Here is a 27,897-nt window from a genome sequence, read left to right as displayed (position 1 = left end):
CTTTTCTTTCTTTCTTTCTTTCTTTCTTTCTTTCTTTCTTTCTTTCTTTCTTTCTTTCTTTCTTTCTTCTTTCTTTCTTTCTTTCTTTTTCTTTCTCTCTCTCTCTCTCTCTCTCTTTCTTTCCTCCCCCCTCCCTCCCTCCGCCCCCTTCCTCCCTTCCTTCCATAAGATTTAATTTGTTTATTTGACAGAGAGAGAGAGTGCAAGCAGGGGGAATGGCAGAGGGAGAGGAAGAAGTAGGCCCCTGGGATCACCACCCAAGCCAAAGGGAGACGCTTGACCACTGAGCCACTCAGGCGCCCCTAGTCTTTCCTTTCTTTACAGAAGTGGCAGGGCTTGTTGTCACATGGGTACACTATCACACATTTAACCACATTCCTACTAAATGGACATTTAGGTTATTTCTGTCCTTTTATTTAAAAGATACTACAGTGGACACGATTTACATAGGTCTTTGCGTCCATGTGTGAGAATATCCATTGGATTCATTTTAGCCCCTCTTTAGAAGATGGTGTGAAGGTCCAGAGTCCTTTCAACAACACTGGACCAGTCTTGGCTGAGCTCTGAGGTGGTGCATCTGAGCTGAGAGGGGAAACTGTATGAGCACACAAGGAGACGGACAGAGCAGGGACAGCTTGAAGGCTGGGGACTCCAAGAAGGAGCCTGTGTCTGATCTATTAATGGGCTTGGGTAGTCACAGGGGTGGAAGGAAGCGGGAGGGGGAAACCCATGCATCTTTGAGACACTGAAGACAATTCTGAAGTGCTTCTGTCTGTAAAAGCGCAGGCCCTACACCGTCCAGCAGACTCTCCAACTACAGGGAGAGAGGCAGCAGCTGCTTTTCTCTGCAGCTGAAATTTTCATAGGTAGGGCTTTCAGGAGACTCAAGATCATCCTGTTGTGGTGGTGGCATCACCTGTGAGCCAAAAGACACACAAGCATATGGTTAATAAAGTCTGGGAGGCCCTGGTTTCCTTGGCCCTGTGCTGGTGAGAGAGGGAGGTCAGGCCAGGCTAAGACTGGTCCATGCTGTAGGTAGTCAGGTCATATGGACTGGCCTAGGGATGGAACAATCCATCAAGCTGATGGCAGGCATTTATGCAGAACCTCCTGCTGGAAAGTTGGCTAGGCTCTCTGTAAGGGAGATAGAGGGTGATTTAGTGCAGCAGGTTGAGGGAATACAAAAATGGCAATAAAAGGCCTTGCTCTCAAGAAGCTACTGTCTAATGAGCTCAGTCTCTGTCCTGGCTGGAGAAGCAAGACAAATATCTGTAGAAAGATATTCCAGGTGGTAGAGATTATGCATCAAAGTAATGGTCCAGACTTGTAGGCCTTCATGTTCCCAGGGCTCTGAGGACTCCTTGTTCACAGAAGGCCCTGAGGAGCAGGTGAGATGTGAGCTGATGCAGAGAGGAGGGGAGGCAGGGTGTCAGGAATAGCTCGGGAACAGCATAAACCTTTGAGATATCATGCAGAGACACATGTCAGAAAATAAAGGCTGAAGTAGGTTTGAGAATTTCCTGACCAAGTGGGCAATGATAGCCTCAGGGGACCCAGAATCAAGATTCGTGGTCCTAAAAATTCTGAAGGCAAGGGATAAATTCTGTCAAGACCTTGGCTGAAGAAATGCATTCATTTCCAATTCATTTCCACTTAGACTGTGAATGAGGGTGGTTGCAGGGATCTGGAGTCCTTGGGGTGGTGTGGGAGCCATGCAGGACTGACCAGACCAGAGGTGACTCAAAGTCATTCTGAAACTCAGAGTAGGGACTGATGTCCATGACTTTAAGATTGACCAGTATTGGCCCAAACACAAAGGGCCAGGTCGGAGTAGAAAGCAGCTTTGGGAATATAGTGAAAAGTACAGATGAGGTCTCAAGGCCACAGGTGAATTATCTTATTGGCTCAGCATAGGCAACATTTCACAAGACAGGACATGAGGTAGATGACGGTTGATGGCTGCATATCTGCACAAAAGCTTACTGAGCAAATTCTATCCATCTTTTAAGGTGCAATCCAAATTATTTTTTTCATGAAGCCTTTCCTGTCTACCTCTGTGCGGTGGTATCTCCCACTTCCAATATCTGGAAAACCCTTGGGAACTGCACACCTAACAAGTAGTATGTAGAGCGTTTTCATTTCCCTTCTAGGTGATTGAATTGGCTCCACTCCTCCTCCACTGAAAGCCAGGTAAGACCACAGTCTTCAAGATTAAGGATAATGCCTTAGATATATCTAAAACCCCACAGCATTCAGCCTAGTTCTGGGCAAACAAAAGATGTTCAATAAGTATCTATTGATTGATTCATCAGTCACAGATAAGTAGTATAACTGAAAAACTTTGAGAGTTTTTCTTTTTTTAAAATCTTGTTTGGGGGTGCCTGGGTGGCTCAGTCGGTTAAGCATCTGACTCTTGATTTCGGCTCCGGTCATGATCTCAGGGTGGTGAAACGGAGCTCTGCGTCTGGCTCGGCGCACAGCAGGGAGTCTGCTTAAGATTCTCTCTCTCCCTCTGCCCCTCCCTCTCTAAAATAAGTAAATAAATCTTTGAAAATATTTTGTTTGAGCATGTTAAAACAAGGAGGAAAAACAGGGAGGGAATTCTGGGAGAGATTTGAAAACAAAAGTATATATGGACCCAATGTTTTCAGGGAAGTGAAAGCAGAGCCGGCAGCTAGAATCAGGTCAAGGTTAATTGGTTAAGATTATTCAGGATTATTTTAAAACTCTTTGTGGTTCTTATTTTTTATATATATATATATATATATATATATACACACACACACACACACACACACATATATATTTAAAGATTTTATTTATTTGAGAGAGAGAGAGCATGAACTGGGTCAGGAGGGGCAGAGGGAGAAGGGGAGGGAGAAGAAGATTCCCCACTGAGCAGGGATCCCGACAGGGGGGCTCAATCCCAGGACTCTGAGATCATGATCTGAGCCAAAGGCAGATGCTTAACCAACTGAGCCACCCAGGCGCCCCGTATTTTTATATTTTTAAAAGATTTTATTTATTTATTTGACAGGGAGAGAGAGAGAGAACACAAGTAGAGGGAGGGACAGAGAGAGAGGGAGAAGCAGGCTCCCAGCTGAGCAGGGAGCCTGATGCGGGGCTGGATCCCAGGATCCTGGGATCATGACCTGAGCCAAAGGCAGACGCTTAACCGACTGAGCCACCCAGGCACCCCTCTTTCTGGTTTTTAATCCTGAAAGTCCAACTACTGTCTGTGTTAGGCAAAATTAGCTTCTGTGAAATCTCAGCTTCTTTTGCTAGAAAATGTGGATGACAATACATTTGTAGAGGTGTTCTAGGGATCACATGAGAATATGTTTGTCAATGTTTTATGAACTTGATGTGAAAGTTAGTCATTATTATTATTATTTAATGGTAAATTCTACCTTTAAGGGATCTTTTAACATCACAATAAAACCAGTATGTTGTAGTTAATAGCACATTTTCCAAAAAATCTTGACATTGGACTATTGGCTAATTTCCAATTGTTTTTGGAAATTGCCATTGAGGTGGATTAAGATTAGGGTTAGAAATAGATTTAGAAATATATATAGATCATACAGTATTTGTGTTTACAGCTTCTCATTCTGGTCAGTGTTAATAATCAGTATAAAACATTATTAAATCAATTAGAAATGTTCAGCCTTTGGCCAAACAGATGTGAATCAGAAATATTTGTTTAAGCATCTCTGTTGACCATGGAGTGTGTCCGGGGGATGCATAGTGGAGAGAACCTAAGCTCCTTTGCCATGGGGATCTAAGACGTTCAGTTAAAATGGTCTGTGTAATAGTTCTTTGCTTTAGGAGCCTTGGGATACAGAGAAAATTGTTCTCACCTTCTGAGATGTCTGTACACAGCTGTAGATTGTGGCTGAACTTTCTTTCTGCTCAGGAACTGGGGTCTTTCCCTGTAACAGACCAACATCAGACTATCCATAATCACCAGATGAGAGCTTTCCAGAGTTTCACCTTCAGCCCATAGGGAGAGGGGACACCCCACCGGGTTTAGGTTTCACACAGAGGGTGGTGGCTACCTTAGTGCAGTGGGGACCTTGCTTCTGGTTGCTCACATCTCCCTCATCAATGGCCCAAGCTTGGGAGCTGAGGATTAGCTCTTTCATTCCAAGGGACCCCAAGGTTTGGTAAACATGGATAGAGCTACAATTATCTGCCCATGTGCTGCTGGTTCTGGCCCCAGTTTGGAAGGACTAGTCATCCAGGATATTGGATGGTCCTAGAAGTAGAGGAGGAGGGAAGGTGTACTGATCCAAAGAGTTCACCTGCAAGTTGAGGAACACTTGCGTATACACCGTGTTGTCCACAGACGCAGGCACCTTGCTTTCCGGAGTGACGAGATCATATTCTGCTTGCCCTTCAGATGATGAGTCAGATCCAGTGCTTTCCTGAGTGAGCAAGTCATGCTCCTGGTGTCTTCTAGCCTTGGCTCTGCCAGTCCTCTCCTGGTTCTTCTCCGTTGTTTCACTGCTCTCGGAGGTGGGGCTATGCTCTTGCTTGGCAGTCTTAGGGAAAGTGTCCAGCTTCTGATACCCTTGGGAGAGCATATTGCATAGTGGGTGGTCAGCAGTGAGTTTTGAACACATCGTGCGGGCTTGGTAAAAAGTGTGCCAACCCCCACCTCCTTCTTGTTTTGTGCAAGGATCCAACCTGCTCTGACTTCTACTCCAGGTGAGGCCCAAAGAACTGGAGGAGAGGTTGTTTTCCTGTCTCCCCACAGGGACTCCATTCCACTCTCCCTTCCTCCTTCCTTTCAAGCATTCACTCATTTCCACTTGGTAAACATTCATGGAGTGTGACATGAGATGGACTTAGCAACGCTCAGTGAGCCAAACTGGCTCTGTTGGCTAAGCCATCCTAAGTGCCATGGTGTATACTCTGGGAAAACACAAAGGTCATTAGACCTGCTCTTGAAGGAGGACACTGTCTAGTGGGGGGTCAGATCCATACAGAAATCAATGAATGCAAGCCCAGCTCTGCTGAGGGTGACATGAAAAGCGTGAGGAAAATGTGAGGACATGGTCTCTGGTTAAGAAGCAGAGGAGAGCTCATGAAAGTGGTGGGATTGAGGTGGACCTTGATGGAGGGGTGGGATTTTGATGAGTGACAGGCTATTCTTGGTTGAAGAAGCAGCATGATTAAGGGCAGGTGTGAAACCCTTTCTTTTGGGAAAAGATGGCATTCAAAATATTTAACAGATGCAATGGACTGGGTGTAGGACAATCAGAATGGGTGTCTGTATTGAACAATTGGTTGGCACACTAGGTACATGTCTAGGTGCCTTTGGGGACACAGCAAGCAGCCCATTCTGTGTGTAGAATAATAATGGCTCACACTTACCAAGTGCCTAGTATGTATCAGACAGCAGTCTAAACACTTTTCACTAATAAACTTATTCAATCTGCATGAAACCACATAAAACAAAAACTATATATATATATATATTTTGCAGATGAGGAAACTGGAGCACATAAGGGTAAATATTTGCCTGAGTAAGTGGTAGGGTCGGGATTTGAATGTTGGAAACCTAGTCCCTGATGTTCTTTTTTTTTTTTCCTGTTGTTCTTAACTAATACTCAAAACTGCTCCCTATGGGATTTGCATAGGAAAAAAGTAGGTAAAGCATGGTCTGGTTAAATACTGAATGAGAATATAACAGTAATTACCACCTATTGAGTTCACACTGTTGGCACTGACCCACTCAGTACTCACAGCAACTCTAAGAATTGGGCGCACATATTTTACAAGGTAAGGAAACTGATGCATAGAGATTGAATTGCCCAAGATCACTAATGAGCAGAATTGAGATTCAAATACAGGACTATCTGACCTCAGAACACATACACTTGGGCCCTAGGTTTTATTGCCTTTTGAGTAACAGACAAAGGCCATGAGGAGCCATTGATGGCTTTAGAGCAGTCAGTGTTGACTTGGCAAAGTGATGAGCAGAAGGGATAGAAGAGAGAAACCCTGGGGAAGGAATGGCCAGTTAGGAAACTGGTATACTATTTTAGAGAAGAATTAACAAGGAATGGGAATGTCTGTTAATGAGGACTAGTTAAATAAATTAAGGCACATCTGTAGGATGGAATAAATGGGAGTCAGTCTTACATATGTTAATATTACTAGGATATTCTCTTAAGTTAAAAAAGCAAGGTTCAAGAAAATGCTATAGTTTGCTCCCATATGTGTAATTAAAGGAAAGGTACCTACACACACACACACACACACAAACACACACACATGCTCAAATATATTTAGTGCCCATAAATGCATTAAAGACCCCTAAAGGATTTTGAAATGCATCTTAATTATGAAGGCCTTTTGGGGGTACCAGGAGATTGGGATTGGGAAGGAGATTAAACTGTATACTATGTGAATATATGACTTTTCAATATAAAAACCCTATTCAATAAACAAAAGAATTGTGACATGACGAACCTTGGCAGTGACAGAAGATCTAGAGAAGAGGAGACATTGGAGAGATGCTGGGGAGGTTAAAGAAGCAGACCTTGGGAGCTGAGGAAAGGTGCTGGGGAAGGAGGAAGAGCAGAGGTGACAGTGGTGTCCCTACTTCCTTACTCCTGTGCCCAGAGCACCAAGGAACAAGGGCACAGGCTGGGGGAGACCAGGGTCTGCCCCCCAGCTGTGAGGAGGGAGCTGATGGGAAGCTCCACACTTAGCCTCATTCCCACTTCTTGGTCCTTTTCTCTTGATTACATTTTCCCATCCGAAAAGTCTGCACTGTTGGATTACTTGAGCCGCTGGCATCCCACCCATCCCACCCATCACTCCTTCTGTTCCATCTCTTTGAGGGATCTCCTCCATGAGAGGTTACCTGGGTTTTTTTATAGCAGGGTTGTCCCAGTGGGTGGAGTTTGGGAATTCCTTAGAACTCCAGAGCTTAGAGTTCAGGGTGGTAATTGAGGACGGAGCGATGGGAAAGGGGGGTGGTAAGATGCAGGCATCTCAGCTCACAGCTCCAATACCCATCAGGACAGTTCCACTTTTGCACACTTTGCGCTATTGGGGTGTTGCACAGTATTTTGTTTGAAGAAAGCATTCCTTAGCTTTTTTTTTTTTTATTCCTTAGCTTTTTTAAAAGTTGGAAAACTACTGCCTCAGTGATGTTCTTGGGTAATAGGTGTCCTAGACAGTCTCATGGGTTTTAATTTTAATTAGGTTTTAGTTTTGCTCCTACCACAGTTTCTATCATTCTATCTGGCCTTTGTTCCTCCATTCTTGGAGTGAGGAAAATAACTCCATCCTCACCGGAGGCCACATTTAAGTGATGATAATGCCCGAGGAACCTTAGAGACCCCAGAGGACAGGCTGCCTCCCCTAGCTCTGATTACCATCTTTCCTGAGTCCTTCCTGGTTGTGGTTTCTGTTCCCCAGACCACCTTCCTTCTCCAAACCACAGTACTTCTTCAACTTTAACAAGCTTATGATTCACCTTAAGATGCAGGCTAGAGCTCAGTATCTGGGGTGGTGCCCAAGATTTGCATTTCTAACAAGCTCCTGGGTGGTGCTCATGTTGCCGGTTGGCAGATCACACCAAATAAACAGCCAGGCTTTGGAGCTTCCATCTGACCCAGGGACCCCACAGCCTGTATCATGGGTGATATTACCTGGTGCGTCTGTTGGGGTTTCAGCGTGGCTGGAGCTGGAGGCTGGGTCTGAACCTGACAAACCAAGGTACAGAAGGTTCATCAATAGGTCTGTGAGGACAGCGGCGTCTGATTCTGAGTGTCAAAGGAGACAGGGAGAGATTTCCAGGGACAAAGACAAGAAAAAGGCTCTAGGGAGGAGGTGAACCCTGATGTGACTAGGGACCCATGGGACAGGGTGACCAGAATCCTAAGGTCATCTTCAAATGAGGAGAGGGCCCTGGAGCCTCCTGCCATCCCTCTGTCCCCTCTCTGGTAGCCAATCATCAGATTTGTTTGCTGTCTTGCAGGAATTGTTCTAGGGATCCTATGTGTTCTAACCAATATGCTCTTTCTGGGAACTATTCCATTTCCCCTGCAATAGGAAATTCTGAGGGAGCTGCCAATCATAATAGCTAATCCCATTGGCCACAGAGATTGGGCCAAGCAATGGCCACATGACCCAAGGCTGCGCCAATCAGAGATATTTCGAGTTGGAGGGAAACATCTTTTTTCTCTTCCTGGTGGCATATCTTAGTAGGTGTGAGTCTGGAGCTACCAATTGCTGGGTTGTGGCACACCCCACCCCCACCCTGCCCCTCAGCTCAAAGAGAAAAGTAAAGGTGAGAGATGGAGGGCTCTGGTGATTTTTGAGACTCTGGTAACATTTGTCCCTAAGGTCAGCTCCTTCCCTGTCTTTCCCACAGATTGATTATGTGAGTCTCAAAATAATAAATCACACCTCCTGCACCCTCCCCCCCTTTTAAAGGTAGTTTGAGTCAGGTTTCAAGGATTTGTAACTAAATTTAGAGTCCCAACTAACAGCCCTTCCCCCCATCACTCTGAGAAGAAATGAACTTTTGGGAGAGTGGGGGTAAGAGGGGATCATGAGAGGGCATGGTCTAGTGCTGGCAGGTACCAATGATCTCAGAAACCCACACGGTCTTTTTCGCTTCCAAATGCACCAGATGAAGATCCCAAAGCACAGGATGGAGGCCATCAAGGAGAGCCCAATGTAAAGCTCTGTGTTTCTCTCAGGCGCTATGAAGAGGAAATGAATGATATTAATATAAATAATGACAAGGAGATTGGAACAAACAATGGACAAAGCATAATGGCCATCCTACCTGCCTCTTAAAATCTCATGTTATTGCAGAAAATATGCCTTTTCATTCATTCATTCTACAACTATTTATTGAGCAGGCATTGTTCTGGGCTAGAAGGTATAGCAGTACTTAAGGCAGACACTGTCCTGAGGTAGAGAAATTTATGCCTTGCTCAGTGTCCAGAGTCTTAAATACCTGAACAGGATTTGAATGCAGGCTGCCTGATCCTAGGATACCCTTATCCATCACACTACACTGCTCCTCTCTGTAAATAGTGTAAGGGCAGTTCTAGGCTCGAGACAGAGTCAAGACTCCACTTAATAGGGCTCTAAGTCCGTCTGCCAGCCTGACCTAGCATTGTCACCCTAGGTAAACCTTCCTTTTTTCTACTTCCTTCTAGAGCAGAACAGAGCACAGAACTCAGGGTTCCAGTCATGCTTTTGCTGTGTGACCTTGGGCAAGTCCCTTATCCTTTTTGAGTCTCAGTGTCTTTATGTAATGGAGAATAGTAAGAGTATTTGCTGTGTAAGATTATTGTGAAGTTAATTGTGTTAAAATGCACAAGGATATAATAGTGCCTGGCATCTAGTAAGAGCCACTAGGGCTTTCTTTCTAGCTTCCACTCACAGTCTGTGTTCCTTTGTGGTCTGCATTCCTTCACCTATCAATTTCTTCTTCTTCTTTTTTTTTTTTAAAGATTTTATTTATTTATTTGAGAGAGAGAGTGAGAGAGAGAAAGAGCACAAGAGGGGGGAGCGGGAGAGGAAGAAACAGACTCCCCGCTGAGCAGGGAGCCCGATGTGGGACTCGATCCCGGGACTCCAGGATCATGACCTGAGCCGAAGGCAGTCGCTTAACCAACTGAGCCACCCAGGCGCCCCTCTTCTTTTTTTTTTTGGTACGATTTTTTAAATTTATTTATTTATTTAAAAGATTTTATTTATTTATTTGAGACAGAGAGAATGAGAGACAGAGAGCATGAGAGGGAGGAGGGTCAGAGGGAGAAGCAGACTCCCAGCCGAGCAGGGAGCCCGATGCGGGACTCGATCCCGGGACTCCAGGATCATGACCTGAGCCGAAGGCAGTCGCTTAACCAACTGAGCCACCCAGGCGCCCCTTTTAAATTTATTTTTTGACAGAGAGAGACAGTGAGAGAGGGAACACAAGCAGGGGGAGTGGGAGAGGGAGAAGCAGGCTTCCCATGGAGCAGGGAGCCCGAAGTGGGGCTCCATCCCAGGACCCTGGGATCATGACCTGAGCCAAAGGCAGACGCTTAAGGACTGAGCCACCCAGGCGCCCCTCCTTAACCTATCAATTTCTATCAACTCATCTCCACTAACTCCTGACACTGTGCTGTCCAAGTATGGTAGCCATAAGCCATGGTATGAGCCCTTGGAATGTGGCCAGTATGACTGAAGAACTAAATTGCTTATTTTATTTGATTTTTAAAAAATTAAAATTGAAATTGAAATATGGCGATTCAATTCCTTATTGAAAAGCTGATAAGTAGGTTTGGAAAAACTTGGATATGTAAATCTATTTTTTTCAACTGTAACTTTTATGAAATCTGAATACAGATCAAGTACCTCCCATGGAAATTTGGCATCTGAATTGAGACGGGCTGTTAGTGTAAAATACATACTGGATTCAAAAACTTAGTACAACATGAAATGTAAATTATCTTAAGGATATTGTATTGAATACAATCCAAAATGGTGATATTTTGGATTTAGGGGGTTAAATAAAACATATTATTAAAGTTAGTTTTACTTGTTTCTTTTGGCTTTATCTAATGTGGCTATTAGAAAGTGTAAATTAGGGGCACCTGGGTGGCTCAGTCATTAAGCGTCTGCCTTCAGCTCAGGTCATGATCCCAGGGTCCTGGGATTGAGCCCCACGTCGGGCTCCCTGCTCCGTGGGAAGCCTGCTTCTCCCTCTCCCACTCCCCCAGCTTGTGTTCCCTCTCTCACTGTGTCTCTCTGTCAAATAAATAATAATAAAATCTTTAAAAAAAATAGAAAGTGTAAATTACATGTGTGATTCCCATTATATTTCTATTGGAATATGCTACTCTAAAGCACTCTTGCCCACACTCCCTCACTGCACTTCATAAAGAACCACTCAGAATGCAAACACTTGGACCCAAGCATCCAAGGCCCTGAGGTCTGACTGAGCAGAGATAAAGGGTAACCTGGACAGATGTTGCCGGAAAGAAACTGCTGGGAGCTGTTGCTGACAGGGTTGCTGGTGATGCATGTGAAGTTGGGATGAATTTCACCACTTGTCCAAGAGACATTGAGGTGAGGTCCCCCTTGGGACTCGAAGGTTCCTTTCGGTATAGGGGTCCATCTATATGTCACATTGTGTCCACTGTCCTCCACTGAGCATGTCAGGCTGACCCTGCAGATGCCATCCTCAGCAAGCCCAGGATGCCAGGTAATTTTTGGCTTCTTCAATCTCCCTGTGTGAGGAGAAAGACAGACCTAATGCAGAGTGAGGTCTGCCTGCTGGGCAGTCACCACGTCTTCACTCAACCAGAATACACTCATGAAGTTGTGTGTTGACACTGCATTAGGGCTGAGAAAGTGCCTCCAGAAGTCACAGACATTTTGGAGTGCACCTGGCCTTTCTCTTGGTAGTCATGAAATCTCAGACATATCACTTCACCTCTTTGGGCGTTTGATGCTCAGATGTTAAATAGAGGAGTTAATGAAAACTGGAAAAAAAGATACCACATTACTCTATACAGTACCTTGTGAAGAACTAGCAAACCCATCGACACAGGTAAGTACAATGTCCCATGTGCTTTGAAGACTCTTGAAGACTTACATGTTGAGGTTCCATCATCTAAGTTTTTTATCCAGGAGATAAAGTGTAAAGAGGTGAGTGCAGTGCTGACATAGAGTTAGTGCTCAATAAATATTAGCAATTTTAAAAGAAATATAACATTGGCTCCAATTGTTCCCAGTTTATTATTATTTTTACTTAATCTTCTTGCCTTTTTTTAAATATTTGAGTCACAGTATGCTATAGATGTGGACTAGCTGACTTCCAGCATATTTTAATGGGACCACGCACAGTGATTCTTCACAGATACTTAGACACCAGCAAACCCAGACAGGGGATGTGATGACCATGTCTGGATGGTACAGGTGAAGGAGCTGGCAAGTGTAAGCCCAACTGCCAAGACAAGCTCCTGCGAGGCCAAAGCCTGAGGAGAAGACTGCAAGTTCTGTCCCTCACACTCGGGAGAGCCAAGCAACCGTCCCTCGTGGAGGTCATAGGGTCTTTGGACACTAAAGCCTTTCTCCTCAGTCTTCTCTGAGTCCACTCCAGCCAGCTGTGCCCTTATATTCTATAAAAATGCGGGTTGAAGAGTTCTGAGACCCACCTGACAAGCAATGCAGGAGGACAGGAGCAAGTACTGAAGGTTGGGTGGTGGAGATTAACTGGAAACTTAGTAAAAGGGGGACCTTGGCAGGTAGATTTTGCCCAGCTGCTGGCTGGAGATTTTTCTTCCTGTGAGTTGACTGGTCTGGACTCAATAGGTGTCCTAGTGATCTGAGGCATTTTGGTAGGAAGAGAGGCTCGAGGGAGGAGGGAGGCAGGGAAAGCAGCAAAGAAGAGAAACATCTCAGGGAAAGAATCTAATGATGAGTGCTCTGCTCAGAAACTCACCGTAGACGAGCAGGGTGATGTGTTTTGTGCTGATGACTCTGGAGGCCTTTGAGCACACATAGGCATAGTAGTGGCCAGCATTCTCCATCTTTAGCTGGCCAATCATCAGGGAGTAGTCTTGGCTAGAGTTCTTGTTGGGATCCCTGAACTTAATGAATGGATCAGCTGTTGCTGCTTCTTTCTGCTCTTTGCTGATAATAGATGTGTTAAACATCCAGATGACGTTCTCTCCGGAGTGACTGGCCGAGAGTGTTAGGGGCAGGGTGACTGACTCCCCCAGGATCCCCACCACCATCTCCCCCATTGACTCTCCTCTGGAGGCTCCTGGATCTGCAGTCAGAGATGAAACATTGCGGCTTCAGTCACTGGCTCTCTTCTCTTAACCCTCAGCCTGCCTGAAGGAGATGGAAGCCCCATAGGCCCTCTTGCCCACACCTCCTTTCCCTTCCTCTGATGAGGCATCCCATGAACACGTGTCATATGCACCTGGCTCTGCCTTTTGCATACTCAGGCCTCTCTTGCCCTCCCTGTCCTTCTGAGGAGACCTCAAACAAACAAAGAACAAACTAGATCTCTTCATCCATATTCTCTTCCCTTCCCTTGCTCTACCCTTAGAGTTTCACAGTTCCCTGGGAGTTCCCAAGTGCCCTGCCAGTCTCTTTCAGGCCCCGGAGGGTAGAGAACAAGAGTTCTTCAAGCCTGTCTTCTTCCCCACTCCACCTGTGTCCTGCCAGAACCCTGGCGGTTTAAACTTCACAGCTGCTCAGACCATTTCTGGAATCCCCTGGAGGACCTAAGTGGAGCCCATACCTGTACAGAACTGCCGGGCATGGACGGGGCTGGAGGTGTTCTGGCTGACTGGGTTCCTGGCTGTGCAGGTATATGGCAGGTCTGGGTCACACAGCCTCCAGTGGATGATGAAAGTGGAGCCCTCATGGGATTCAGACGCTTGGGTGTCCCTCAGGGTCCAGCTGTACAGAACACTTGTCCCTGCCCTCTCCACAAAGCAAATCAAGGTAATGTTACAGGAGCCACTATCAGACATGTTCACAGACTTCATGATGACTTGAGGCTCCGGCACCTGCTCTGTAGGGACAACAGCAATGAGGAGATTACTCAGATCCTTGCTGCAGCAGGAAAGGGCTGGGAGAAGGTGGTGATGATAGAAGACCTAGGGATAGAAGGAAGAAGCCAGAATACCTGTTCCAGGGGAAGTTTTCTCTTAGCTTCCCACTGCAGCCTAGACCGAGTGCCTCTCTTCTACACTTCCATAAATCCTGTATAGGTGTTATCTCCGTGACTCAACATGACACTAGTGTGATTACTCCTCTCTCCCCACATCAGTATATGAACTACTTAAGGACAGGGCCAATGCCTGTGCCTGAATATCTAACACCTGAATGGCCCATAAAAGTCTCTCTTGAGTGTTTGGTGAATAAATAGATAAATGAGGCAGCCCCAAACACTGTGGAACAGGGAGCTCTGCCTCTAGAATTTGAGTTGCTTTTGCCTTTTAGTCTGAATTTATGACCGTTGTGCTTCCAGACCTTCTTCCTGATCCTTTCCTTTCCCTTTGTTCCATTTCCTCTAACCACAGTGTGTGTGTGTGTGTGTGTGTGTTTAAGTTGGCTTTTTTGGAGGAATTGGAAATATATAAATTGAAAAGATACAAAAAAGTGTACATAATTAAAAAAGCAAGCTTTCTTGTCTCCAGCTACCTATTTCCTCTCCCTAGGAATTACTGTTACGAATTTCTTATTGATCTTTCTAGAAATATTCTAGGTATAGATACATACATGATAGTATACTATATTTATACTGTCCTGAACCCTCTAAAATTTAATAATACATTGGATTTCTGGCGAAGATGGCAGAGTAGAAGAACCTTAAGCTCACTTGTCCCATGGATACAACTAGATAACACCCACATCAATGTAAATAACCCAGAAAATGACCTGAAGACTGCCAGAACAAATGCTCCACAGCTAAACATATAGAAGAGGTCACATCAAAGAGGGTAGGAAAGGCAGAGATGCAGCTGGGAGCTAAATGGACCCATAGGACTGTCCATGTGAGGGAGGGATGGTGTGGGTGCAGAGGAGGGACAGAAACAGACTCTCACGCAGGGAAGATGAATCCCCATAACATTTGGTTTTGAAAAACCAGAGGGGCCTAATTTCATGAGTTCTTATAATCAGCGGGACTTAACACCTGGAACTTTAAAATTCAGCTGGCTGGGCTCTGGGAGGGGGAGAGGAAACTGAATCCCTGCCCTTAAAGAGGCAGCACAACAAACAGCATAGAAGCAACAGTTTGAAAAACACCTTGAATATATGGGAAGGAGATTTGTTTACTAATCTCAGAGCATGTGCTAGAGGGGCAGAGATCATTGGGAGACTTCTCCAGGAACAAAGGAGTTGAAGGACATCATTTCCCTCCCCTGCCCCCCCTCCCCAGCCTAGACACATGGATACCTGTGGGAACTAGTGCAGTGCCAACCATACCTAACTTGCTAATAGCACCCTCGACCCCCACATTTTCCTGTAGACATGCCCCTTACAGTCATGCCTCCATTCCAGGTCCCCTCCCACAGCAGACCTGCACACACCTTGCTAACACCAGATACCCTGCCCTCCACCCAACCCCCCACTTCTGCAGATCTGCCCCCTCCAACCCAGCTTGCCTGGGTCCCATTTGCTATAGGTCCTCTCCTGCAGCCCACTGGCGCAAACCTTGATAACACTGCCCAGCTTGCCCCTGAGTTCTCCTGTGGTCCTGCCCCCTCCAGTGCGCCCTGGCCAAAGCCCACCCAAAGTGGTGCCACAAACCTGGCAGTGTGCAAGGAGTGCCAGCAGGGGCCAGCACCACTCCAAAGTGATTCCTATCCCAGGGAGAAGGGAAGATAATCACACACACACACACACACACACACACACGAGTCCAACCGTTGCCCTAGCAATGGGCTAAGGGCAGACATCTGGTCTGAATGCAGGCCTTGCCCACCAATGAAAGCTTCTCAGGGAACAAAACAAGGAAAGCACCCTGTATTCAGTGCTATTGCATCTCTGGCAAATGCCTGGTCTGACTCAACTCAAGCCCAGGCAGCCCTAGACTGGCCCACTAATAACACAAGGACCAAACCCTGCCCACAACAAACAAGGATGTCATTGCAGATGACTCGACTGAAGGCAAAATTGTCTCAGCCACACCATTAGGGCATACACAACACATATAAGAGACACCCCTAGAGCTCCAATTTCTGGTGAATGGGAACATTGCACTTCAGGGCACTCCAGGACCTCTTCTTTATAAGGCCACTACTTTCAAGAGCATGAGACACAACTGACTTTCCTACCACATATAAACAGACACAGATGGGAGGGATGGGGTGGCTGGTGATGGACATTGGGGAGGGTATGTGCTATGTGAACACTGTGAATTATGTAAAACTGATGAATTACAGACCTTACCCCTGAAACAAATAGTACATTATATGTTAATAAAAAAAAATAAACAGACACAGAGAATTAGACAAAATGAGGAGAAAGAGGAATATGTCCCAGATGAAAGAACAGGACAGACTCATGGCAACAGAGATAAAAGAAACTGAGATAAGTAATATGCCGGATGGAGAATTTCAAGTAATGGTCATAAAGATACTCACTGGACTTGAGAGGAGTGGAGGACCTCAGTGAGACCTTTAAAAAAGAAATAGAAAACATAAAAAAGAACCAAGCAGAGAAGAAGAACTCAATAACTGAAATTAAAAATACTTGGATGGCACAGTCAGTTAAACATCCGACTCTTGCTTTCAGCTCAGGTTGTGATCTCAGGGTCGTGAGAGTGAGCCTCACTTTGGGCTCCATGCTCAGCATGGAGTCTGCTTGAGATTCTTCTTCCTCTGCCCCTCCCACTCATGATCTCTCTCTCTCTCTCTCTCTCTCTAAAATAAATAAATAAATCTTAAAAAAAAATACACAGATGGAATAAAAAGTAGACTAGAAGAAGCAGGTGAATGAATCAGTGATCTACAGGACAGAGTAATGGAAAGCAATCAAGCTGAATGGGAGAGAGGAAAAAAAAATAAAAACTGAAAATAGACTTAGGGAATTCAGCAACACCATCAAGTGTAATAACATACTCAATGTAGTGATTCCAGAAGGGGAAGAGAGAGAAAGGGGAGCAGAAAATTCATTTGAAGAAATAATAGTTGAAAACTTACTGAATCTGAGGAAGGAGACAGAAATCCAGATCTAGGAGGCACAGAGAGTCCCCAAAGTCAACCCAAGAAGGTTCGCACCAAAACACATAGTAATTAAAATGGCAAAAAGTAGTGATAAAGAATTTTAAAAGCAGCAAGAGAAAACAGTTACATACAAGGAAGATCCCATAATGCTATGAGCTAATTTTTTAGCAGAAACTTTGTAGGCCAGAAGGGTGTGTCATGATATATTCAAAATGCTGAAAGGAAAAAACCTGCAACCAAGAATATTCTATCCAGCAAGAGCTACCATTTAGAATAGAAGGAGAGACAAAGAGTTTCCCAGACAAAAGTTAAAGGAATTCATGACTACTAAACCAGCCCTATAAGAAATGTTAAAGGGGCCTCTCTGAGTGGAAAGGAAAGATCAGAAGTGGGAGTAAGAAAAGTAGTAAAAATAAGTTTATCTATAGAAATCAATCAAAGGATTCACTAAAAGGATATAAAGTATGACACCATATACTTAAACTGTGGGAGGGAGAGGAGTAAAAAGTGTGTTCAAATTTAAGTGACCATCAACTTAATATAGACTGCTATATGGAGAAGATGTTATATAGAAACCTATAATGGCAAGCACAAATCAAAACTAGTAATAGATATGCAAAAAAATAAATGGAACATAATCTAAGCATATCACTAAAGAAAGCCAACAAACCATAATACAAGAGAGCAAGAAAAGAAACAGAGGATAACTACAAAAATAACCATAAACAAGTAACAAAATGGCAATAAGTACATACCTATCAATAATTATTTTGAATGTAAATGGACTGAAAGCTCCAATCAAAAGACATAGGATGACAGAATGGATAAAAAAGCAAGACCTATCTATGTGCTGCCTCCAAGAGCCTCATTTCAGACCTAAAGACACATGCAGATTGAAAGTGAAGGGATGGAAAAGAATTTATTATGCTAGTGGAAATGAAAAGAAAGCTGGGGATGCAATACTTGTATTGGACAAAATAGACTTTAAAACAAAGACTGTAACAAGAGACAAAAAAGGACACTATATAATCATAAAGGGTACAATCCAACAAGAAGATATAACAATTGTAAATATTTATGCACCCAACATAGGAGTACCCAAATACACAAAACAGCTAATGACAAATAAAAAGGAAGTAATTGATAGTAATACAATAGTAGATAACCCACCATACGACAGTACAATACCCCACTTGCATCAATGGATAGATAATCCAAACAGAAAAGCAACAAGGAAACAAATGACTTTGGATGACACATTGGACCAGATGAATCTAACAGATATATTCAGAACATTTCATCCTAAAACAGTACAATACACATTCTTTTAAAGTGCACATGGAACATTCTTCAGAGTAGGTCACATACTAGGCCACTAAACAAGTCTCAACGAGTTCAAAAAGAACAAAGTCGTACCATGCATCGTTTCTGACAACAACACTATGAAACTAGAAATCAATCACAAGAAAAAATTTGGGAAGAACACAAATACATGGAAGTTAAATAACATGCTACTAAACAATGAGTGGGTCAACCAAGAAGTCAAAGAAGAAATAAAAAAAATACATGGAGACAAATGAAAATGAAAACACAGTGGTCCAAAATCTTTGGGATGCAGCAAAATCTGGTCTAAGAAGGAAGTTTAGAGCAATATAGGCCTACCTCAAGAAGCAAAAAAAAATCTCAAATACACAACCTAACTTTATGCCTAAAGGAGCTATTAAAAGAAGAACAAACAAAACCCGAAACCAGTAGAAGGAAGGAAATAATCTATATTAGAGCAGAAATAAATGAAATAGAAGCTAAAAAAACAACAGAACAGATCAATGAAACCAGGAACCAGTTCTTTGAAAAGATCAACAGGGGTGCCTGGTGGCTCAGTCAGTTAAGTGTCTGCCCCCGATCCTGGGGTCGAGCCCCACATCAGGCTCCCTGCTCAGCAGGGGGCTTACTTCTCCCTCTCCCTCTGCTGCTCCCCCTGCTTGTGCTCTCTCGCTCTCAAATAACTAAGTAAAATCTTTTTTTTAAAAAAAGAAAAGATCAACAACATTGATAAACCTTTAGCCAGTATCGGGGGTGGGGTGGGGGGGGCCGGGAGGGGGAGAGAAAGAGATATATAGATAGAGAGACTCAAATAAATAAAATCAGAAACAAAAGAGGAGAAATAACAACTCACACCACAGAAATACAAAGGATTATAAGAGAATATTATGAAAAATTATATGCAAACAAATTGGATAATCTAGAAGAGATGGATGAATTCCTAGAAACATATAACCTCCCAAAACTGAATCATAAAGAAATAGAAAACAGGAACAGACTGATTACCAGCAATGAAATAGAATCAATAATAAAAAAAACTCTCCCAAAATAAAAGTCCAGCACCAGACAGCTTCATAGTTGAATTCTACCAGTTAAAGAAGAATTAATGCCTATTATTCTCAAACTATTCCAAAAAATAAAAGAGAAAAGAAAGCTTGCAAATTCATTCTATGAGGCCAGCATTACTCTGATTCCAAAACCAGATAAAGACACTACAAAAAAAAAAAAAAAAAGAAAGAAAGAAAAGAAAAAGAAAAAAGAAAACTACAGGCCAATATTTCTGATGAACATAGATGCAAAATCCTCAACAAAATATTAGCAAACTGAGTCCAACAATACATTTAACAAATCATTCACCACGATCGATTGGGATTTATTCCTGGGATGCAAAGGTGGTTCACAAATCAATCAACATGGTACACTACATCAACAAGAGGAATGATAAAAACCATTTGATCATTTAAATAGCTACAGAAAAAGCATTTGGCAAACTACAACATCCATTCATTATAAAAATCCTCAACAAAGTAGGTTTAGAGGGAACATACCTCAACATAGTAAAGGCCATATATAAAAAACCCACAGCTAACATTTTACTCAGTGGTGAATAACTGAGAGCTTCCCGCCTAAGGTCAGGAACAAGACAAGGATGTCCACTCTCACCACGTTTATTCAACATAGTACTGGGTGTCCTAGCCATAGCAATCAGACAACAAAAAGAGATAAAAGACATCCAAATTGGTAACAAAGAAGTAAAATTTTCACTATTTGCAGATGACATGATACTATGTATAGAAAACCCTAAAGATTCTACCAAAAAACTACTAGAACTGATAAATGAATTCAGTAAGGTTGCAGGATTCAAAATCAATATATAGAAATCCATTGTATTTCTATACACTAATAATGAAGAAGCAGAAAGAGAAATTAAGAAAACAATCTCATTTACAATTGCACCAAAAATAATGAAATACTCAGAAATAAATTTTTTTTTTAAGATTTTATTTATTTATTTGAGACAGAGAGAATGAGAGACAGAGAGCATGAGAGGGAGGAGGGTCAGAGGGAGAAGCAGACTCCCTGCCGAGCAGGGAGCCCGATGCGGGACTCGATCCAGGGACTCCAGGATCATGACCTGAGCCGAAGGCAGTCGCTTAACCAACTGAGCCACCCAGGCACCCTACTCAGAAATAAATTTAACCAAGGAGGTGAAAGACCTGTACTCTGAAAACTGTAAAACACTGATGAAGGAAATTGAAGATGACCTAAATAAATGGAAAGATATTCCACGCTCATGGATTGGAAGAACAAATATTATTAAAATGTCCACGTAACCCAAAGCAATCTACAGATTTAATGCAATCCCTATCAAAATACCAAAAACATTTTTCACAGAACTAGAACAAACAATCCTAAAATTTGTAGGGAACCACACAAGAACCTGAATAGCCAAAGCAATCTTGAAAAAGAAGAACAAAACCGGAGTTATCCTGATACCAGATTTCAAGATATGCTACAAAACGGAAGTAATCAAAGAATATGGTTTGGCACCAAAATGGACACATAGATAAATGGAACAGAATAGAGAGCCCAAAAATAAACCCATGATTACATGGTCAATTAATATTTGACAAAGGAAGCAAGAATATGCAATGGGAAAAAGAGTCAACAGATGGTGTTAAGAAAACTGGAAAGCTACATGCAAAAGAAAGAAATTGAACCACTTTCTTACACCATATACAAAAATAAACTCAAAATGGACTAAGGACCTAAATGTGAGACTTGAAACCACAAAAATCCTAGAAGAAAGCACAGGCAATAATTTCTCTAACTTAGCTATAGCAACATTTTTATAGATATGTCTCCTGAGGCAAGGGCAACAAAAGCAAAAATAAACGGTTGGGACTACATCAAAATAAAAAGCTTCTGCACATCAAAAGAAACAATCAACAAAACTAAAAGACAACCTACTGAATGGGAGAAGATATTTGTAAATGACATATTTGATAAAGGGTTAGTATCCAAAATATATAAAGAACTTATACAATTCAACACCCCCAAAATAAATAATCCAATTAAAAATGGGCAGAAAACATGAACATTTTCCCAAAGAAGACATCCAGATGGCCAACAGACGCATGAAAAGATGCTCATAATCACTAATCATCAAGGAAATGCAAATCAAAACCACAGTGAGGGGCGCCTGGGTGGCTCAGTTGGTTAAGCGATTGCCTTCGGCTCAGGTCATGATCCTGGAGTCCCTGGATCGAGTCCCGCATCGGGCTCGCTGCTCGGCGGGGAGCCTGCTTCTCCCTCTCCCACTCCCCCTGCTTCTGTTCCCTCTCTCGCTGTGTCTTTCTCTGTCAAATAAATAAATAAATAAAATCTTTAAAAAAAAAAAAAAACCACAGTGAGATATCATCTCATACCTGTCAGAATGGCTAAAATAAAAAACACAAGAAACAGCAAGTGTTAGCAAGGACGTGGAGAAAAAGGAACTCTCGTGCACTGTTGGTGGGAATGCAAATTAGTGCAGCCACTGTGGAAACAGTATGGAGGTTCCTCAAAAAGTTAAAAATAGAACTAACATATGATCCAGTAATTCCAGTACGGGGTATTTACCCAAAGAATATGAAAACACTAATTTGAAAAGATACATGCACCCTTGTGTTTATAACAGCATTATTTACAATAGCTAAATTACAGAAGCAGCCCAAGTGTCTATTGATAGATGAATGGATAAAGAAGATATGGTGTAGATATATGAATATTAGTCAGCCATAAGAAGGAATGAAATCTTATAATTTGTAACAACATGGATGGTTCTAGAGAATATTTTGCTAAGTGAAATAAGTTAGTCAGAGAAAGACAAAAGCCATATGATTTCATTCATATGTGGGATTTAAGAAACAAAATGAACAAAGGAAAAAAAGACAAACCAAAAAACAGATTCTTAACTACAGAGAACACACTGATGGTTGCCAGAGGGTGGGTAGGGGATGGGTGAACTAAGTGAAGGGGATTAAGAGTACACTTCTCATGATGAGCACCAGGTGATGTATGGAAGGGTTGAATCACCATATTGTACACCTGAAACTAATATAACACTGTATGTTAACTATGCTGGAATTTTTAAAAAGTTAACAATATATGTTGGAAATTGTTGTATGTCGGTACATATTGAGCTCATTCATTCTATTTCTATTCGCTGCATATAATTCCATTTCTTTAACATATGCAGAGCACTCAACAAATCAATAAAAAAGGTCAAATTATCTGAAAGAAATGTGCTGCCAATGGCTGAATTGTGTCTTTCCAAAGTTCATATGTTGAAGCCCTAATTCCCAGTACCTCAGAACATGATTTTATTTGGATATAGGACTACATTTGGAGATAGAGGTCATTAAGTTAAATGAGGTCATTAGAATGGTCTAATCCAAAATGACTGGTGTCCTTATAAGAAGAGGAGATTAGGAGACAGATGATAAAAACAGAAGGACGACCATATGAGGGCATATCAAAAAGATGACTATCTGCAAGCCTAATAGCAAGGTCTCAGAAGAAACTCAACCTGCTGACAGCTTGATCTTGGACTTCCACCCTCCAGAACTGTGAAAATAAGTTTCCATGGTTTAAACCACCCAGTCTGTGGTATTTTGTTATGGCAACCCTAGCAAGCTAGTACAGATGGGTAAAGGATATTAAAAGAGTTGCAGAAAAGAAATACAAATGGCTCGGGGCGCCTGGGTGGCTCAGTCGTTGGGCGTCTGCCTTCAGCTCAGGTCATGATCCCAGGGTCCTGGGATCGAGCCCCGCATCGGGCTCTTTGCTCAGCGGGGAGCCTGCTTCTCCCTCTCCCACTCCCCCTGCTTGTGTTCCCTCTCTCGCTGTGCCTCTCTCTGTCAAATAAATAAATAAAATCTTTTAAAAAAAAAAAAGAAATACAAATGGCTCTTAAAAATATTTTGGCTGTGTTTTCACTCTGACATCTGTATTTATGGAACTGGGGGAAAAGGACCAACATGGTAGTCCTATTTGTCTTAGAGAGATAAACACCTAGGGAGAAAAAAAATCTGCTTTTAAAAATAAAAGATCAGGGGCACCTGGGTGGCTCAGTCGGTTAAGCGACTGCCTTCGGCTCGGGTCATGATCCTGGAGTCCTGCATCGGGCTCCCGGCTCGGCGGGGAACCTGCTTCTCCCTCTGACCCTCCCCCCTCTCATGAGCTCTCTCTCTCTCTCATTCTGTCTCAAATAAATAAATAAATAAATCTTTTAAAAATATATTTTAAAAATAAAAGATCAGGGGCACCTGGGTGGCTCAGTCAGTTAAGCCTCTGCCTCTGCCTCAGGTCATGATCTCAGGGTCCTGGGATTGAACCCCACTTCCAGCTTCATGCTCAGTAGGGAGTCTGCTTGTCCCTCTCCCTCTGTCCCTCTCCCCTGCCCATGCTCTCTCTCTCTCTCACATTCCCAAACAAACAAACAAACAAATCTTAAAAAACAAATAAAAGATCAGGTGTTCCTGGGTGGCTTAGTCGGTTGAGCACCCAGCTCTTGATTTCAGCTCAGGTCATGATCTGGGGCCATAAGATTGAGCCCGGTGGAGTCTGTTTCAGATTCTCTCTCTCCCTTTGCCTGCCTCCTCTCAAAATAAATACATAAAATCTTAAATAAATAAATAAATAAATAAATAAATAAATAAATAAATAATAAAAACCCACAGAAGCTCTCTGGAACTCACCATAGACATGCAACATAAATTCCTTGTCAGTGGTGAATGTAGAAGTCTTACGGTTTATCTGGGCTTTGTAGGATCCTGCATCTTCCAAAGTCAGGTTGCTGAGAGACAAGGAGAAACTGTTCCAGCTGATGGTTAGTCGGTCCTGGTAGCTTTTGACCATAAAGAAAATCTTTCCTTCTGCAGTTGCTAAAGCAAGAGCACCTCGGGGACCATTCCAGGTGACGTGCTCAAACTCTGTGTCTACTGAAATGTTCAGGGGGAAAGTTACCGAACGCCCTAGAATCCCAGGCACCACTGTTGGGGTTGAGTCCTTTCCAGAGGCTCCTAGCCCTGTAGAGACAGAAGAGGGACTTGGAGGAGCAGCTGGACTCCTCACCCTTCATTCACTCACTCATTCATTCATTCATTCATTCATTCATTCATTCAATAAAAACATATTGGAAATAAATGTCAGAGGTTGAGAAATGAAATGGAATTCCTGCCCTCCTCCCTCTAGGCTTGTTGCCCAGCAGAATCATTCATTCATTCCCTCACTTACAAAACACTCTATCCCATAAGCGCATCTACAATAATCAGTAAAACAGACTTTCTGGGTTTCTGTCCCAATGAGGAAATTAGCCTGGTGACTTTGGGTGAATTTTTGAATTTCCCTGAGAATCAGTTTACTCATCTATAAAACAGAAATGTTCATACCTATACTATCTTCCTTTAGGGATATGGTAGAGATTGAATAAAAATAGATTGCTGTAAATCATAAAGAAAAGAAGTAAAAAAGGAGCACCTTGTAAAAAATGAGATGGGTTGATGGATGGCTAGTAGGGTGGATAGATGGACAGGTGTGTGAGAAGGGAAGTGAAGTGAAAGTAATGGTAGAGCCAGGGTGGGAAGCACATGCGTGTTAGTGCAAAATTCTTTCAAGTTTTCTCTGTGTTCAAAAATTTTCATAATAAAATGTCAGCCACAAAAGGAGCATTTCTCATCTCTATCTCAGTCTTCCTTTTCCTCATTGTCCAGGGGATCTCAGACTGGCTTTGCCTTGGCCAAGGAAATCTGGTCTGTCCTTAGGAACAAGGTTTGGGGTTGGGAATAGTGAAGTAGCATGGATTCCGCTCCTGATTTCCTCATCTCAGGAAAGACCAAGATCCCTGATAAACATTGTTACCATGGCTTCCACAGGCCCAGGATCACTCGAGGCAGCTCATTTGCTTGCAGGGGCCCTGTGAGTGTCTGCTGGGTGACCCCAGCCTGGATTCCCAGATTCAAGGACTTCTGAGGCTCTGGAGAGTCCTCTGAAAATTCCAAATCAAATCAGATGGGTTCAGGACCCAGATTACTCCAGGAATCTGGGTGGAAAAGTAAGTAGAAAATGTTAGAGAAGGGCGCCTGGGTGGCTCAGTCTGTGAAGCGTCTGCCATCAGCTCAGGTCATGATCCCAGGGTCCTGGGATTGAGCCCCACATCGGGCTCCCTGCTCCACGGGAAGCCTGCTTCTCCCTCTCCCAGTCCCCCTGTTTGTGTTCCCTCTCTCACTGTGTCTCTCTCTCTGTCAAATAAATAAATAAAATCTTTACAAAAAAAATGAAAATGTTAGAAAGAGAGGAAAAGCTGAAGCACAGCCTGGAGGGATGGAAAGAGGCTGAGGTGTGCTCTGAAGGCCCAGAGGGTACAGAGTTATGCAGACACATAGAAGAGACACCTAGATTGGTGCAGATTGGTGCAGGGCCAGGGACTGGGGGATGATTCTCTAGCCATATCGGTCAAGAACTTGGACCTTGTAGAGAGGCAGCTAGGAGGACGCAGGGCTAGGGACCTTGGACAAGCTAGGCTAGGTCAGTTCAGGGGGATGCTGGGGGCAGTCAGAAAGCAGAAACTGGGTTGGTGCGATGCTGGTTTGAAGCTACCTGAAAGAGAGATCTTCCCATCTGGAAGATACTGTTTGTGATTGCTATGACATATTAGTACTTTGTAGAAATTACCTCATCCAATCCTCAAAGTTACCTGAAAATTAGCTCCTGTTTACAGACGAGGAGCTAAAATTTTGAGAGTTTTAGCCACTTGCTGAGATGACGGGGTTGGTCAGCTGCAGAGCCCAGATTCCATGTACATGATGCCCCAGAATGTGGAGGCCAAGAGCGTTGACACCCTCCATCCTAGGACCCCAGAAGGTCCTGAGTCTTGGCTGAGCACTTACAACTGCACCCATCTCTCCTCACATCAAAGATAAGCAAAAGCACACAGACTGTCAGCAAAGGGGGTGGTATGTGGTTCATATGGGTCAAATCCTGTTATTGTTGCAGTAAACAATGCTACATGACTCCCAGTATAGTGACAGGAGTCCCAGGTATCAGCCATCTTATTTTGAACTACGCCATTTGGCAAAAAATAAGAGTGTTCAATGATTGTGATAACTGAATTTGGCTTCCCCGCCTTTAGTAGTTTCCAAATAATGCACTTAGTGATTATTTTAACAATCAGCTTCCACCAACTATGTGCCAAGCGCTTGCTTACATATACCGTTTTTAATCTACAAGAGAGTCTTGCATGATACATCTTACCAGTCACATTCTACATTTAAGAAACAGAGGCTCACATAGCTAGGAAATAATGGAGCAAAGATTTAATTTCAAATGTTTCTGGTACTTGTAGGGGCAAAGGACAGGCTGCTCCAACGTGGGCCACTTGGGCATGAAGATTATTCTGAGCTGAAGGCAATCGAGACCCTGTGGGCTCAAGGGAAGCTTTTGCCCCTCCCTTAACTACATAGAAGAATCTAAATTGGGCGTCTTTCCCAGAATAAGGGTTACTAGCAGAGGTGAATTTTATCTGAGTGGTCCATCTGCATGGCAGGGGAAACACCTAATTACCAAACATCTGCTCTTCTCTGCATTGCCCTGTGAACTACATTCCTTCCCTCTGAAGTCCCAGACCCCTTGCCCCCTTCTCCTTAGTTTGGATGACATAAATACCTCATTTTGCCTGATAGTCTTTGAAATTTCCACATCTGTGTGGATTCCCCATATATATGCTATTAAATTTGACTTTTTCCTGTTAATCTGTCTTATGTCAATTTGATTCTTAGTCCAGCTAAAAGGACCTTGAAGGGGACAGGAATTCTTGCTCCCCAAAACGGGGACAGGACATTCTTGGCTCCTTGACATACTGAAGTGGAAGGACTTTTCACCCTACTGCCTCCTAAGTTCCTGAAACCACTCCTTGGAGACACAAAAGCATCAAAGAAACTCCCTGCTAGTGGCGCCTGGGTGGCTCAGTCAGTTAAGCGGCAGCCTTCAGCTCATGATTCCAGAGTCCTGGGATCAAGCCCCGCATTAGGCTCCCTTCTCAGTGGGGAGTTTGCTTCTCCCTCTGACCCCGCCCCACTCTTGTGCTCTCTCTCTCTCTCTCTTTCTCAAATAAATAAATAAAATCTTAAAAAAAAAAAAAAATCCCTGCTAGACAAAAACAGTGAAGTTTGAGGTCATCCCCAATTGGTGGAGTTAGACAGAGGGAGATGCCTCTTTGCCTTGAAATTTACTTATTGGTCATCTGAAGCTTGGGTGACATTAGATTGGTGAACTTCAGGTTGATCCAACACAACCAGGAAGCACCCCAAGAGTTGGGTATGGATATAAGGAGCCATGATGCTTGTAATGTTTCTATGGTGAGCAAAGATGAGATGCTCATCACTTGGTGTTTCTTAGCAGGAAAATGTCAGAGTGAGAGGAACATAGTCTGAGCCCAGAGTTACTTGAGACGGGGGCTAGAATGTCACCTACTCATGGTGAGTGACTGTGCATATGCGCACACACACAGAGGACTACGGTGGAGCCCGCAGAAGAATTACCACAAGGAGAGGAGTCTCCTGATTTTACCAATAAGAACCCCAGCAAACAAAGTGACCAGCCCCAGAGGGACACCACTAGCAAGCGGTGGTGGCCATAACGGGGACTTACCCATGAGCAGGAAGAGGAGACGGGTCCAGAGAAAGGAAGAGGGTATGTGTGGCTTGGTCTTCTGCGGTTTACTGGAGAAGGGCCGTAGAGCCCAGTCATCTGGGTGTCGCGCTGGGCCTGCCATGATGAGGAAGCACTTACCACAGACTCTCGGCTTGTGCGCCTG

At 43.4% G+C, this 27,897-nt stretch overlaps 1 protein-coding gene across 2 annotated transcripts; it reads right to left on the bottom strand.

The window, feature by feature from the left end:
• Positions 1-141: 141 nt before the first annotated feature.
• Positions 142-27,885, bottom strand: LY9 (lymphocyte antigen 9). Of its 2 annotated transcripts, XM_045876729.3 has the most exons (10): positions 27,732-27,885; positions 23,783-24,112; positions 13,283-13,558; positions 12,473-12,802; positions 10,986-11,255; positions 8,628-8,729; positions 7,671-7,724; positions 4,305-4,573; positions 3,861-3,932; positions 142-916 (listed from the first exon to the last, which is right to left on the bottom strand). In XM_045876729.3, the coding sequence occupies exons 1-10, from the start codon at positions 27,853-27,855 to the stop codon at positions 815-817; spliced, it is 1,929 nt and encodes a 642-aa protein (XP_045732685.1). In that variant the 5' UTR covers positions 27,856-27,885; the 3' UTR covers positions 142-814. The 2 variants fall into 2 exon arrangements, with proteins under 2 accessions (XP_045732685.1, XP_064449856.1); XM_064593786.1 differs by lacking the exon at positions 10,986-11,255.
• Positions 27,886-27,897: the final 12 nt, after the last annotated feature.

This window comes from Mirounga angustirostris, unplaced genomic scaffold, assembly GCF_029215605.1.
Source record: "Mirounga angustirostris isolate CCGP_5_RB_7025 unplaced genomic scaffold, mMirAng1.0.hap1 SCAF_6, whole genome shotgun sequence".
NCBI lineage: Eukaryota > Metazoa > Chordata > Mammalia > Carnivora > Phocidae > Mirounga > Mirounga angustirostris.
This window is presented reverse-complemented; position numbering and strand designations above follow the sequence as displayed.

What these genes read in the sequence shown, in the direction of transcription:
- LY9 (XM_045876729.3), bottom strand. Translation starts at nt 27,855, where the DNA reads ATGGCAGGCCCAGCGCGACACCCAGATGACTGGGCTCTACGGCCCTTC. An exon ending in ATTTATGTTGCATGTCTATG is followed by an intron (nt 13,559 to 23,782) that starts GTGAGTTCCAGA and finishes TTGTCCCTACAG; the next exon opens with AGCAGGTGCCGGAGCCTCAA. An exon ending in TTCCGGCAACATCTGTCCAG is followed by an intron (nt 8,730 to 10,985) that starts GTTACCCTTTAT and finishes TCCTCTTCATAG; the next exon opens with CGCCTGAGAGAAACACAGAG.